The 15653-nt window shown below is 38.8% G+C and overlaps 1 protein-coding gene across 2 annotated transcripts in view; it reads right to left on the reverse strand.

The window, feature by feature from the left end:
• Positions 1-982: 982 nt before the first annotated feature.
• The window catches only part of fgf11b (fibroblast growth factor 11b), a 36180-nt gene continuing 21509 nt past the window's right edge, over positions 983-15653 (reverse strand). For both annotated transcript variants that reach the window (XM_067494726.1, XM_067494725.1), the window contains 2 exons: positions 7012-7210; positions 983-6908 (listed from right to left, as the gene is read on the reverse strand). In XM_067494726.1, the coding sequence (XP_067350827.1) occupies positions 6772-6908; positions 7012-7210 (336 nt within the window). In that variant the 3' untranslated portion in view covers positions 983-6771. The remainder of the gene's footprint in view (positions 6909-7011; positions 7211-15653) is intronic.

Here is a 15653-nt window from a genome sequence, read left to right on the forward strand (position 1 = left end):
TACAGGCTGCAAGTAGAATATTGCAGGTCACTCTTCATATGTACACAGATCACTTAATCTGAGGTAAATAGAGATTAAAAGCTGAAGTCTATGCAAACAGACCATTTTCAGGTTTCCACTATACAGAAAGGTGGCTCCCATTTCTTGGTTTTAAAGCACGATAACTTATTATTGTTTTGAATAAGACTTTATGCAACATTTAGTGTATTTTAAGTTGATGGGTACTGAACATGTTTGGGTTCGATTGTTGTTATTATTCTCTGGTGCATTTATTTATCTTTTAACATTTGCCATTTAGGGTATTTGAGTACACTGCTTCACTAAGATGCCCATGCGACTGAATGAAAGAAATAATTGATCCTGTCGTACATTTTTGGCCAGTTATAGTGCAGTTCAATATGGCAACTTGCATTCATATCTTAATAGACTCTCCTGCTGCTGCAAACGCTCAGTAGCTGGTGCTGTTTATCCCCGTTTCAGTAGTGTTTGCTAAAATCTGCAGAAAATGGCTATGTTCACTTTATAAGACCAACATCTGTACCTCCAACATTAATTTTACTTATCCCTATCCTTAACCATATACATACCGTAAATGAGGGTAGGAAGTAATAGAAACACTTAATGAAATGTATTTCACTGTAGAATCACCACCCGATATGCCCTCAACCATAAACTGAAGATAGCACTGTCATCTTACTGACAGTGTCCATAAAACTGTCAGTTTCTTAAAAGTAGAATTCATGGCTCCTATAGCTTGTAGGTTAATACGTCATTTAACCATCACTGGGCTTCCAAACCGTGGCACGTGTAGCTGTGTGTCGATTATTTACAAAGCATACGTCTCCTTAGGTGACAAGAAATCGAGAAAGAGGAAGGACAGACCTTAATTTCTTTGCCTTGAATAAATAAGAAATTGATTGAGCATCTTGAACAGGTTTCAAAGGAAAGAGGGGAAAAATACACCAAAGGGCATGTCTTACAATCATACAAATATATGCTATTTTATTGAATAATATTCCAGAATAAGACATCTCAATTCAATTTATGCAGGAGTAATTGTAGAAATGTACACGGGTCTGATGGCAAACATGGAGAGAGGGTGAATTGAGGGCTTGTCTCTGTAGATACTGAGAGGGGATCATCCCTAATAAGCCAAAGAACAGTGACATATGCATGCTTTGCAAAATAATTCACGTCACTTCAGACAATTTGCAGACCACTGATTGCCTTTGTAGCCCACAAATCATGATTGTAGTTTATTAACTGCTGGCTTTGTTCCCCTTCCTTGAGAGCAGGCTGGTAGTTTTCCTTGCATATTGCTGGTCGTTTTTTTTCTTGCTGTGCCGCTTGATTAAAAAAGGCAATGCAATGTTCCCGCTGCTTCATTTGGTTCTTATTGTAAGGAGTCCAACACGTGTCTAAAACACGGATTAAAGCCTTTTTTTCTGCTAATCAGTGCCAAGGCCCATCTTTATTTATGGCTTCTTTTTTTTTTTTTTTTCTTTTTAAGTTCATTGGAAGACAACAAGATTGGTTTAAACAGAACCAAAGTATATAAGAGGAGGAGAGAGAGGTTGTGGGAACTTTCTGGAAGACTTGCGTAGCAGTAATGCTTGAGACCACCAAGGTCAAAGCTGGGACACATGTTGGTTTTAGGAGTTGTAATCCTGCCGTTTCCACGTTGGATCACAGTTGCACATTGAGTTTGGGTGGACTTCACTCATTGGACCAATCAGTATGGATACATCAGTGCTGGCCAAAGATAAAATTGAGCAAATACAATGAAAAGAACATCTGAAGTGAACATCCGTCTCCTTCTGAGGAGAACACGATAAAGTAGAACTGAAAGACAATACAAAACATCAATGCTTATTTAGAACATTTTGAAAGATACACCTGTCATAGTGCATCAGATATAGACTGCATACATGTAACATGGAAGCATTCCAGTCATTTAGGACAAGTGTCAAATTGGCATGTTACAGAAATTAAGGGGAAATTAATTACATCTTTTACACTAGTAAAATCTCAAACACACTAAAACAAGAGAAATATCAGAGAATAATACTCTTAAAAGACATGGCTACTGGGCTGTGCCTTATTTAATTGGAAATGTGTCATGCTTTACATATTTAAATCCTGAGGATAGTGAACATGACACGTGCATTTGGACTGTAATTTATGGAATAGTTTAATGGGTTGTGTAATGCAGTCGCCACCGAACAGAAATTAGTTAATCTCCAACTACTAGATGCATTTCTTCTGTGCGAGACACTGTCTTGCACCACTAGCAACTAACAGTGAAGGTATAGTTGTGATAAACAATTCAATAGGTGAGCACCAATCCAATTTAAGTGTTGCACATAAACTAGGCCACATAACCACATTAGGAAGCCATTATGTTGGCATTACAGCAGGATCTCAATGGTGGCATCTCATCATAAATTGTAGACAGTGTGAACCTTAGGTCATCCTACAGCAGGGAATGAACTAAAATTAGAGTTCTAAATAAACCTGTGTTTCTTTGTGCCTTTTAGCATCCAACTTCTTCCATTAGAGGGAGCTATGATACACAGTTTCTGTTTGTATAATCTGACCAACTGCACTGTACATGCATTATTTTCATATGCATATTATGAGCAGCAGTATTTATGATGCTGCTCTGCCACCGAATGCAAATAACTGCAGGATATGAGAACAGAGCACAGATACGGCTGGTTGATGACAGCGACAAGCTGTTAGTCTGCACTCCAGCCAGATTTGAGATCTCTGGATTTATTTTTGAATCATTTACAAAAGATATTTAAAAAGGTAGTAACAACACACATACTTTGTAAAATCTTAAACTCAAAGGCTCAGGGTAGTCTCACGTATTTAAACATAATTAAACATGGTATTTTTACACTCCACTCTGTGTAATTAAAATGTCTTTAGTTATTTGTTTAGTTATTTGTAACAAATCAACATTTGTTCCAATAACAATCCCTGGATGTTGGTATATTGTTGGTCCCACTAACTTTGATAAAGTAGGGGATTCCCTGGTTGCTTGTCATAATCTTTAACTGTTTTAACCAATGCCCAGTGCTTGTAAAGTGCGAATGATTAACTCTTTGGGAAATGTAGGTTTGAAGAGAAAAAAAATGAACAAAACTGCAATTTAAGGGTATTTAAAAGTATTTCTGCTGTGTTTCATACAGTTTTTAGCAATAGGAAAGTATTTTTCCCACTTGGCATACGAGGCCCGAGGAAATAAAAACCTTTTCCTGGACTTTTCCAACTGGCATCTTTGTTTTTGAGTTTACAGGTAGAACTCAAACAACTGGCCTCGGGGTTCATTACGAACAAATGGATTTCCTTGTCTCCGGCAGACCTTGGGGAAATTTTTGCACCCATGACAGGGTGCTGGTTCTCTCATCTGTGTTTTATTGAGGCCATCGATCACTGTTTAAGTCTCATGTCCTTTCTTTTTCTCCTTGCCTCTGTGTCTTGTCTTACCTTACTCTTAATCATAGACACACGGACTTTATACACACACTGAGTGTAGGCCTACGTAGAAACCTATTGTTGAAAAGAAAGTTAATGGGCTGTAGATACTGTGGGATGTGGATAAGGAGATGTGTGAAGGAAAAGGATTAGAACTTAGAATCTCCTCGTGTGGGCACAAAGACTTTACCACAAGTTTTATTTTCCAAATTACCACCTTGTTGTTCTAAATGGCCAAACACGACACCTTCTTGTCTTCAATCTACTACAACAAAGACCTTAATTGTTTTTCTACCCTCTTCTTAAAATTTCACTTAACTTAATTCTGTTACCTTTATTGCACTTACTTTTTGACCTATCATTTACTTCATATGCATTGTTATAACTTTCTGTCTTATGTTCTACTTCTGCTTTGCTCTTCATTTGACATTCAGGTTCAGACTTATTAACGTTTTTCATTCTTGTCTGGCTACTTGCATTATCACCATTGCACAACTTACTGTGGCATTCTTCCACATTAGGGCAAGAAGCATTAGGATTTTAGTGAATATGAAATCCAAGAAGGAATTTGGTTCACTTATATATTTAAACGGATTAAGTGACATTTGTGTCATTGTGAAGGTTAATTTCTTTAAGATAATTTTCTTTGTATCTGCTAATGCACTGTAAAGTAATCCTGCGACAATTAGTCAACACAAATTGGCCTTTTTGGCAAAAGTAATCTCTCCTATTTAAATTATAATGCACTTTTTCTTACATGTTTTAGGCAAAACAATAAGCGAGAAAATAATTGCTAATCAAAGTAATTATCAGTCTGCTGCGTTGGATTTGGTCGTGCAAGCTTCCCTTGCTGTCACTCAGTCACCGCTTTGCATTTCCAATTGTCTCCTGTTTATAGAACAGACTTTTGACTCTTTTTGAAATATGAACTGGCATGAAGATGGAACACACAGATAATGAAATCTGTATCAATGCAGCTCAGCTAAAGCAAGCCTCATGCGCTCACTCTTTAATTTGTACAGTGGTTAGTAGTACAGAATGCACTAGGGTGGGGGGAGAATCGACTCATAGCAAATAGAGAATCGTAGGTTTACAAAACCTAAGGATATTCTCCCTGCAAAAGCTGAGAAAACAACTTAATGGAAAAAAAATGGAAAGCCCTCCAACTAATTTCCCCCGTAGACCCCCTGTTATAAATTGCAAAGTTTCTTCCATGCACCATTGTCTTTTACTCATTATCATATCAACATGCTGCATAAAACCCTGCCAAGGATTTTGCTGACTTTTATTGCGGAAATTTCTTATCGACATTCCTCAAGAATACACCTGCTAATCCTTCACACTTTGCAAATAACTTCCTGTCTGTGCTGACCTCTTTACAATTCAGCACATAATGTCAGACTTACTGTCACCCTCGGTAGAGCACATCCTAAGGCCTGTTTCACATTCTGTAACCCCTCTTCACATTATGTTACCATTAATATCACGTACCCTCTCCAATGCCATGAACTTGTTTTTTTAGTGACCATAATCAGTGTTTTGTACAGTTTGCCTTCCACATCTCCAACGCAGCAAGGGACTCACTGCTGTCTGAGTTCAGTGGTGGTATCCACACACACTTAGACTGAACACTGTGGTGACATTTTTACCCTGGTTGGCTTACCAGAGCAGACAGCACCAAAATGCAGACTGTACTTAAAATAGCACCACTGCTCCCATTTAGAAGCCCCAATGTCAGACACGTCGTGGCATATTTGTCCTTTTGCAAATTAAAACATAAGCTTTTTGTGCCTAAACAAAACATTAAATAATTTACATGACTTTTGTAGTGTGTTTTTAAAAAATCTGATTCTTAAAAGTAAGTACAATGGTAGATGGGTATCACCTGTGGTGTCCAGGCTAAAGGACATGGTATGAGAACTCCATACTCTACTCTATATGGGGATCATACTCTACACACATCCACACACAGGAATTAAATCACACTTAAAACATTCACTCAGAAACTTTTTCAGGCTGATTCGTTCAAGGTGATTTGATGAAGCTGGTGAGTGGATAAGCACCCAGACATCCTCCGAATAATAAGTGCTCCAGCTCAGAGGCTCTTTTGGCTTTGATGTTTGGCTTTAAGCTGACAGCAGATGCTGAGTAAAGTACACACCGCAGCTCCTTTTTCAGGTGACATGAGTTCTGATCCACCCTGTATTTTAAACATGAGCCAGTTGTTCATTTGTAGCTCTTGAAAAGCTAGTGCAAGAACAAGTGGTAACCTGGTGGAGAACAGAGTCCGAAACTCATGCTCAAATGTTTTATGAGTCAGATCTGTTATCTGTTGGCTTGTCGGAACAAATATTGTTCGAGAGTTTTGATCTTTAACATAAGGGTCTAGATTAAGACCTCTATTAATTTAAGATCTAATTATGGCTAATCTTTCCACGTAGAATGTTTATTTTATGTGACACTTTTTAATTGCCCCAAACTCTAAAATTCAGAGCTATATTTTTTAACCATGGGTTTTAAACAATATTATAATGTTAGACATATTTTACCTAATGATTTTCAATATATATAGTTTTATAGTTTTATAGTTTTTTTTTTTAAGAGGTCAATAATGCCATGAAATGCTTCATTAGTTGAAATACTTTGTGAAAGCTCACAAAGCAAAATAATAACGAGAAGAAAAGTGGTTGTTATTATTAATTTCGATGTTATATACTATTTCATATACTCAACTAGGACCTGTGACCTGACCCTTATCTCTTGAAAGTAGCTCACTAGTTGACCTTGGTGATTGGCTTAGCTGTTGGGCAGAGGGTGGGTAGAAAGCTGGCTGAGCCACACTGTCACCAACGTTAAGGCTCAAGAGAGGGGGCCATGGGAGAAGATTTTGATGCTGAGTCAGCATTGGAATTGCATAAGTGATGAATATACAGTACAGTAACAGACTACTTGAAAGACGTTGTGGAAAAAGAAGTTGCCAGTGAAACAAAGAAGACGTGTAAGACAGAGAAATAAAGCATTGTGCATCAAGAGAGAAAAATAACGGTGATGGGGTGAGGTGGTAGCAGTTCTGGCTCGGGTTCTTGGCTTTCTTTCTGTGGTGACAGGTGAGGGGGTGGGAGCTGCTCTCTTGGCTCAGGCCTTGGCTGTTGATGGCGGTTTTCCCTCGGCATCCTGTAGTGCACTTCTGGAATGTGGTGGCCAGTAACGGCCGTTCCTTCAGCCGCCCCTGGGCGACTGTTTTCCCAGTGTCACCGCTGCCCTTTGTTCCACCCTCACTCTCCTGTGCTATGAGGCATCAGCTTTGGGAGCTTCTTTCCGTCCATTCTTTAGAGAAGGCGAATCTGATGTCTTCACTGTCTTCCGAAGGGGACTCACCGGTTCATTGGCAAGCTCATGTAGTGATGGCTCCTTATACATGGCAACTGTGAGACAAAGATAAAGGCTATTGCATAATATTTAAAGAAGTGATTAATAAACAGTTTAAACTGGTTAAAATAGCGGCAAAGTGACATAAAGGACACAAACCCTCTATAACTTTAGGCAGAAAGTGGGCGGTTCCTTTGGTCTTCTTTACCCTATTGCCCTTCATGATCTGGCCATCACGATTGATACCAATAAACCAGGAGCGGCCAGACTGGGTCTGGCGATAGAGCATGGAGGAGTATGTAACATAGTAGTTCTCAAACACACTCTCTTTGAACTTACACTCTGGAGTGAAGTGCTCCTGGAAAGAAATATAGAAAGAGGGGCAGAGGGGAAAGATGTTGTCATATTGGCAAATAAGCATGAGAAGAAGATGTAGATTGTTCCTGATGCAGAGGGATAAAAGTCAAAGTAAGCATATTTAAATCTAATTAAGAAAAGTACAGATACATGAAAAAGTACTTAAGTTACTTTGCACCACAGTAAATGATTCCTGACATCCAATTGCAGGACCTGCTGTAGAGGTACACCAAGGTCAGAAAACCAGCTTCCCTAGCCTTTAATAAAAAGATCCAAAAGAGACTTTTCCCATAAATATTAATCAATCTCATTTACGGTCAATTGTTTATGAGGAGCTTAATCTACATAGACAGTAAAAAAAAAATCAAGACTGCAAACTTGGATCAAATCCAGCACTAGCTATTCGTAAAAACGATCCTGTTCCAACAGCACTTCCCCTCCCTCTCTCTCCTCAGCTAGGACTACGGAGCCCTGCTTAATGTTGACTGGTGATATTAAGCAATAGAGACAGATATACATCTCTCTTAGTCTCCATCAGGGTCTCGACAGGGTCCTTCCCCTGTCAGAGAGCAAAGCCAATCTACTTGATTGATTAAGTGAGAGCAGCAGGGCAGAAATGGCTGAGTGGAGAATTTCTCTGAGAATCAGGACAACACAGGAGGGCCAGAGGATCACAACTTGGCATTGACAAGCTTTAATAAAAAGCCAAGTGTACACTGAGAATGTATAAGAGACCTTCAATCTCACACTTAATACAGATCATCACCTTTCTCCTTTACAGGGAGACATCATCCTTTGGCTGAAATGGCAGTTCGGGACTTTGCAGTCTAAGCTAAGTCCACTACTCTAATGCTTCCTCAGAGAATATGTCCGTTTGCCCAACACGTCTTTCCAACATAAACAAAAAAATCCAGGCCCTACACTCAATTTAACAAACTCTTCGACTTCCATTGTCACCACTTTGCAGAGTTATTTTAAGATCCTCTGACAGGTTTGATATCTTCTGCTGTGCTAACACAAAGAAGAGGGGATCGATAGATGATCTGCTTCATTCATTATTAATCAGACCAGAGAGCAATAGGGTGGGGAAGAGTGTGAGACAAAAGGGGAAAGGTAGGAGACAGTGGAAAGAGAGCAGAAGATTGCCCGAAGAGGACAGAGGGGTGGCTGGTTAATAAAAGAGATTTAGGAATCTTCTCTAGGACCGAACCGCTGGACCAATAACGGCTTTGGTCACCAGCAGCCCAAGATCTAACATGTTCTAACAATAGAGTAAATTTTCATGATAACCTATCACAGCGGCCAAAGTCCCTTTTCATTACTGATATCGATAGTCAAATGTAATTATCCCCATTATGTGAAACTGACCTTGATGTTACCTCCAGACCTCTGCCGAGCTACAGAGACCACCCAGGGTGTATTTACTGGAGACATCACTCAAACCTCCTCATTTACCTGCACAGTTGAATAATTGCTGAAAATATGTTGAACGTTACACATTTTTAGAGGTGATTGCAGAACATTTCCACTTAAGACCTGCCTGCTCAAACTATAAATTCAATGAAAATGTATTTCTTCAAGTGGGGCGTATTGAGAGATTCGTATAGCTTCCCATCCATGTGTTTCAAGCAGGTGAGAGAGGTAATACGTTTTGTCTGTGGTTCAAAATCTGATGGAGATGGAGAAAGCCTTTTTATAATGCTGAGCACCATCCCGACCCCCCACACCCCCACCCCACACACACACACACCCATGCACACAACCTGCTTCCTCTTTCCTTGCATCTGATTATCTGCTCACCTCACAATACACTGGGATTGAACTTACGGCTAAATAGGGACAGCGAAGTACTAATACGTACTGAAGCACTCATACAGTATATGTATGGATTGTTTCCCAACAGTTTCCATGCGTACAATAAAAATATAAGAACAACAATTAAAATAGTGGTTAAAAAAGATCTATAAATAACATTTTCTAATTTGTTTAGTTTCATTTTAATGTGCATGCAAAAATATGAAACTTTATCTCCTGGAATTTAGAACATGGTTTAGCATTTCTGACATGCAGTTATTTGCAGTCCTTTATTCAGACAGCAGGGGTCACAGTTTCTTCCCGACTTCCTACATCTGTTGACTGTCCCATCAGCTCTCCGGGTAATCTATGGGAAGCTGTGAAATCTGCCCAGCTGCAGTAATTCAACCATATTCCCATAGTACTGCATTACTGCTGCGGCAACGTATTGAAATATAATGCTCGGTCAAAACAATCTTGCATTACACAGACATGCTTGCATACATAATCTGTGTCCGTGGCAGTGTTTACAGTGCTGGAAGCCACCAGAGAAGTATGTTGCTGATGTAGTTGTTGGGCCACATGTAGATGCACTATGACATGCTGCGTTACATAAGCCAGTAGGGCATAGACATGCTTATTAAGAAGGCATTACAGAGGATGAGACTGGCAGTTAATACTGTCTAGCACCACGTATGTATGGTCTGCCTGTGATGCTTTATCATAGCCCAGTGAGACATGATGCTTGCATGACACGAGCAGTTGGATTATAATGTGCAGGCGCACATGCCTCTGCATTGCTGATTGACAGCTAGAAGACCACTGTCTATATAATGCAGCTTGAAGAGGTTCAGTAACAGACATTCCCCTCTTCAGCCCGCAATGACAGCGAAGGTGAACGACTCTACCCTCCCTTCTACATTAATCAAAAATCCCCTGCTTTTAATCTTCTGGCACTCAGAAAATAGTGGTCAATTGTGTATCATCATCTCCAGCGCATATTTCTGCAAATCGCAGGGGTTACATTGCAATGGAGTATATGCCTGAAACCCCTTTTTGGAAGGACAGAAGTAGTACAGGATTGATGATCTATCAGAAGGAATATGTTTTACCGTCCCTAAGTGCTCGTAATTGGCTGCTGGTGGAATGTCCGTCTTTATCTTTTCCTTTCTGCACTTCTCTTTTCCCCTGCTCTGGCCAATTATTTTCTTTTCTGCTTTTTTTCTAATGTTCACATTTCCTCCTGTCCTGTGATAAAAGTGATGCTATCTACATCCTGGTGTTGTCCTGCATTTCAATGTAATTCTGCCATGAAAAGAATGGAGAGGACATAGCTTTTTATCAATAGGTCTCTCTTTCTCTCTCTCTCTCTATCTCTTTTTATCCATTCTGTCCACCTGTCTGTCTTTCTCAATGTCACACGCCTACACAATCTACAGACAAAATGATTCATTATGCTGCTCTGTAAGTGTTTTTAAATCATTAGTGGCCGACACAATGCACACAATCGTGTGCTGTCCTAGGCCATATCTGGTGGAATATTAATATTTTTATCAACTGATACATTCACTTTGGTACCAGTTGCTAAACAAAGCTTTTTTGAGTACAAATTCTATAAAAATCTATTTTACCAAAAAGGAAACATTATGCTTCAAATGTGTGGTTTTATGTTTTCCACCTTCCTATTAAATGTAGGATTTTTGGATAAAAGATAAATTTAGCTTGGTGAACCTACAGTATTAAACTGACAACTAAGTAAATACTAATTTTTAGAACTGTGGAAATACGTAGACTCCGTATCTCCCTTAGATGTTAAATCTTTATGAAATGAAAACTGGTCCTGAAATTAATCACTGGGTGAAAAAAATATGTAAATCCTTCCTGCTCTTTCTGATGTGATTCACAGCCCAGCAGGTGCAGCTGTTAGAGGGAGGGGCTGTGCGGGTATTGGGGATCTGGAGTCTCTCAGAGGACTTAATATTTGCTCAGTTTACAGATACTAACTTAGGCGAAATGTTATCGTACATGCAGCTCTCATGATGGCACGTTTCTATCAGTTAGGAAACCAGTTTTCTACGTTAACACATATTGACATTGGCTATGTGCAACATACAACTTTGTCATAACGGTTGTCAAACGTTTTGTTTATGGTACTTCAGACAGGATTGTTACACAAACCTGGAATTATAGTGTCAGAGTTGTGCTGCTGTCAGTGTAAATCGTTGATCTGATAGTAAAGAAAATGACGCAGAGTCTGTAAAAAACAAATCCTGTAGTTTTATTGTAACATATCATTCAAGATCAATGTTTGGCATCTGATGCCTTCTTTGCTGGTTTAGTAACAACTTAAGTTTGAAAACAAATGCACTGAGAAGGTGGAGGAGGAGGGTTCAAAGTGCAACTACTGTTTATGACAGATGTGTGTGAGTGAAATAGATTTAGAAACAATAGGCAAGACAAATAGGAAATGTACTAAATTCTGCTTATTGGTGTCAATAATAAATCATTACTAATGTGATCTTTCAGCAAAAACCTTTTAGAAAAAAAGCATGATAACTCAAAAAATACTCAATCTTGTGCGGTTTCCAAGCCTTGTAAAAAAAAAAAGTTATGCTAGTCTCCTTCAACACAAACCCTTTTCTCCATTGCTTCCACTTTTCTGTTTGTGGGGAGTTTTCAAGAGCACACAGATTATAAAATGGGGCAGATATGAGCCAAGCTCTATTTTTGTATCTGTATCAACCACTTCCTGTTGTCACCTACAGGTGGTAAGGCTGAAATTTATGTCTGAGGCAAAGCACCAGTGTACTAATCTCTGCTTCTTACAGAGTCTGGTCCAACTAGCTGATCACGGTTGGTGTCTAGGCCATGTCTATTCAGTCAGGAGAAATAACCGCCGATAAGCAGCAGCACAAGTGGCAGAGAAATCGAGCAGAGAGAAAATAGGCGAAAGGCAGCGATCAGTCAGCCCGTCAGTCATTTTGGCTCTGCTTCTCTAAGGCCTTGTAGAGCAGCAGAATGGGATGCAGAAGTTGTGGGATCAAATCCCGGCCTACCCACTGGGTGTGACCCTGAGCGAGACCCTCAGCACTAGCTCCCCGGGCACTGCCCCATGGCTGCCCACCGCTCCCCCCACGGGGATAGGTTAACCCTTAGATGCACGAGTGACTGGACCCTACACTCTTCCATAAGTGGGTCAAAAATGACCCTTGTTTTGTCATTTTGGTTAAAAAGAATAATTTGTATTGTAATTTGTATCATATTTCTCTCCACACAAGAATTATTTCTTGTTTGAGATATTTTTTATTTTTTACTTTTTAAACATTTGTTTAACATTTTTAAAACATTTTGATAATTCGAAAAGAAAATAACCAATAGACCAATGTCAACATCACTTTTTTGTGTGTGTCTGCGTGTAAATGGTAAAGTTTACATATATATATAGCACTTTTTATCCAAAGCGGTTTACATTGTTGCTTCTCATTCACACACACACTCACACGACGACGGTGGTGGCTGCCGTGTAAGGGGCTCACTTGACCCACCGGGAGCAACTTGGGGTTCAGTGTCTTTCCCAAGGACAATTCGAAACTTAGCCAGGAGCGTCTGGGAATTTAACCACTGACCCTGTGGTCTGTGGACGACTGCATCACCAACTGAGTTACAGCCACGTAATTTATATTACCCTCTAACGCCTCGTGTGAGAGAGAGTGTGTGTGTGTGTGTGTGTGTCTGGCCTTCTTCTAACATCACTGTATGCAGTTGTGACAAACTACCTGTTTCTGGCTGTGATCATTACACACAGGTGTATTGAATCTCCCGCACCGAATGTTGACTTTACAGTCAGACTTTACATGCAGCTATATAAATAAATGCACACACACATGTGCGCGCACACAGCAAAAACTATAAATTGTATGTAAACATGACATACTGAGATGTTACTTAGCTACTTTTGCAAACTGTAAACAAAGCAGATTTGATGATGAGTTTCTTATCATCTTTCACACAATAGTCATGAATGAGAGACATGCACACCAAGTACATTCACGTATGTTAGCATATTTTTTTACCTCAGAAATGTTTGTGCGTGTTCTTCATGACTACTGTGTGAAAGAATAGGTGTGATAGTCTGTGTGGGCATCAGAATATATATTCCTGACAGTCTAAGAATCAGAAGTTGCCGAAAAATTCCATAGGAAATAAATCCAGGTCATTTGTGACTCCCTTATGAAAGCTTGCGGTAGTAATAAGTAATAAAAAACTATTATTTCATATAATGTATAAATGGTGGGTTCAAAATTTAAGTGGCATGATATCCAAAACGTTTTTTTTTTTTTTTTTTTTTTTTTTGAGAAATAGCTGGACTGTAAAATTATAACAACTTTTCATCATGAAGCTATTGCAAGAAAACAAACTCACCAGGTCATTTTTGACCCACTTATGCATCTAAGGGTTAAATGCAGAAAAATAATTTCATTGTAGGATGCATGTGCAATATGTTTATGTGCTCAATGACAAAAAAGGTTGTTCTGTTCTGAGAGTGACAGTAATGAGCTTATTTATCATACATAAACATATTCGTTGTCTGTTTCATGCTCTCTCTCTGCATACGTCTAAATGTAAAAACAACAAGCGCTGAACAAGCTCAGAGAGCACAAAGATGTTCAAAAGGCCATATCATACTGCTTGCACTACCTCCTACCCTGACCAAGTAGCACATCATACACACACTGGAGAAGAATATGGGACATTTGTTCTGTTGTAGACCTCATCCCATATATGTGTGCATGCATTTGTGTGTGTCGGAGAGAGAGAAGGAGACAATTCTTTGAAAGAGGTCAATTTAGGATGTAGTACAGCTATTGACTCCTGCTTAGGAAATCCCTTCTCTCTGCTCACAGAGGCGAAGCCCCAAAGTCTAATGCATGCTGATCAGGGTCTCAGATGATAATGACTTACGTGCCATAATTCATGATTTAAATTCCATGCACTGATGATACTCTTTCCTTTACATTTCACATGCATAAACCCACTTTTGCATTGACTGGCTCCACGTGTTGTCTGTAAATCCTGTTAAAACCAACACACAACTTACCACTAAAGAGGAATTCAGTGCATACAGCAAACTGATTAATCCTTTATTAAGCCCTTTTACATAAATGTCCAGTAAAATGTCCAGTTTTTTTTTATACTTACCATATACCATATTGTTAAGGGGGGGGGGGGGGTCAATTCCATTTTGAATCTTGTTCCAAGTTGGTGAAACCCCTGTGTTCAATAAGCTGGATTTATATTTAAAAGTTATCATTGTTGCCTAAAGAATGCACTATATTGATATTGTCCTGGCATCATATGCCCAACATTTATGTATCTATCTATCTATCTATATATCTATCTATCTGTTAAAAAAAGAAAAAAGAAAAACTACAAAACTATTAAATCGTGAAAAGGCAACTGATGAATTGAGGAAAGCTCCACGGTGCCTGACATATGCCATTAATGTCAACTAAATCAAAATCCATTTTTGGAAACTGGGGAAAACATTTGTGTGAGACCACACAGGTTGACAAGTAGCTAGTCATGGAACTTGGCATCAAATTTAAAATGAGCCAGTATTTCTTAGTTTAAAATTAGCATTCAAATTTGTATAAGGCATTGTATTGTTTATTTTTTTTACAACATAAGTACAGTGTGATACATTTTGTGAAATAGGGTTTATAGCAAACAATTGATGCATAATTCAGAATTATTTTATACATTTTAAAGATGCTTGCTACAATGCAGTCTTCATAAGCAGTAAACTATTTTAAATATAAAATATTTAATATATTTTAATAATATAAAGTATGTAAAACTATACTAATAAGTGCAAAAGGTTATGAGGCTGTAAAAAGAAGAAATGTATGTTAAAGTACCAAACAAAAAATCATAATGTGCGTACTTACCACAATTAAAGCAAAACATTGCTAAATGCTGATTGGTGCACAAAGGTACATTTTCCCATCTGAACCTTGTTGACTTTTAACCAGTGAGAAACAAATTTAACAAATGTATCGTTTATTTTTGTTGTATCACTAATCTTCACCTGGAGCCAAAATCAGTACCTGTGTTTAAGAGACTCTAGTGTCACAGCAACATATTCCTACAACCCAAATTCCAAAAAAGTTAGGAGGAAGTGTGAACGTAAATAAAAACAGAATGCAATGATTTGCAAATCTCATCAACCCATATTTTACTCGCAATAGAACATAAACAACATATCAGATGTTAAAACTGAAACATTTGACTATTCCGTGGAAAATGTTTGCTAATTTTGAATTTGATGGCTTCAACTTGTCTCAAAAAAGTTGGAAGAAGGTGATGTTTCCCATTGTGCAGCATCCCCTCTTCTTTTAACAACTGTCTGTAAACATCTGGGAAGTGAGGAGACCAGTTGCTAGAGTTTTACAAGAGGTATTGGTGTCACATTTTTGTCTGACGCAGGGTTCTAGCTTCTCAACAGTCCTGGGCCTTTGTTGCTGGATTTTTTAAACAGAAGCAAACGTTTTCTCTTGATGAAAGGTCTGGACTGCAGGCAGGCCGGTTCAGCACCCAGACTCTTGTGATAGATGCAGGATGTGGTTTGGCATTGTCTTGCTGAAATTTGC

This window comes from Channa argus, chromosome 24, assembly GCF_033026475.1.
Source record: "Channa argus isolate prfri chromosome 24, Channa argus male v1.0, whole genome shotgun sequence".
Lineage (NCBI taxonomy): Eukaryota > Metazoa > Chordata > Actinopteri > Anabantiformes > Channidae > Channa > Channa argus.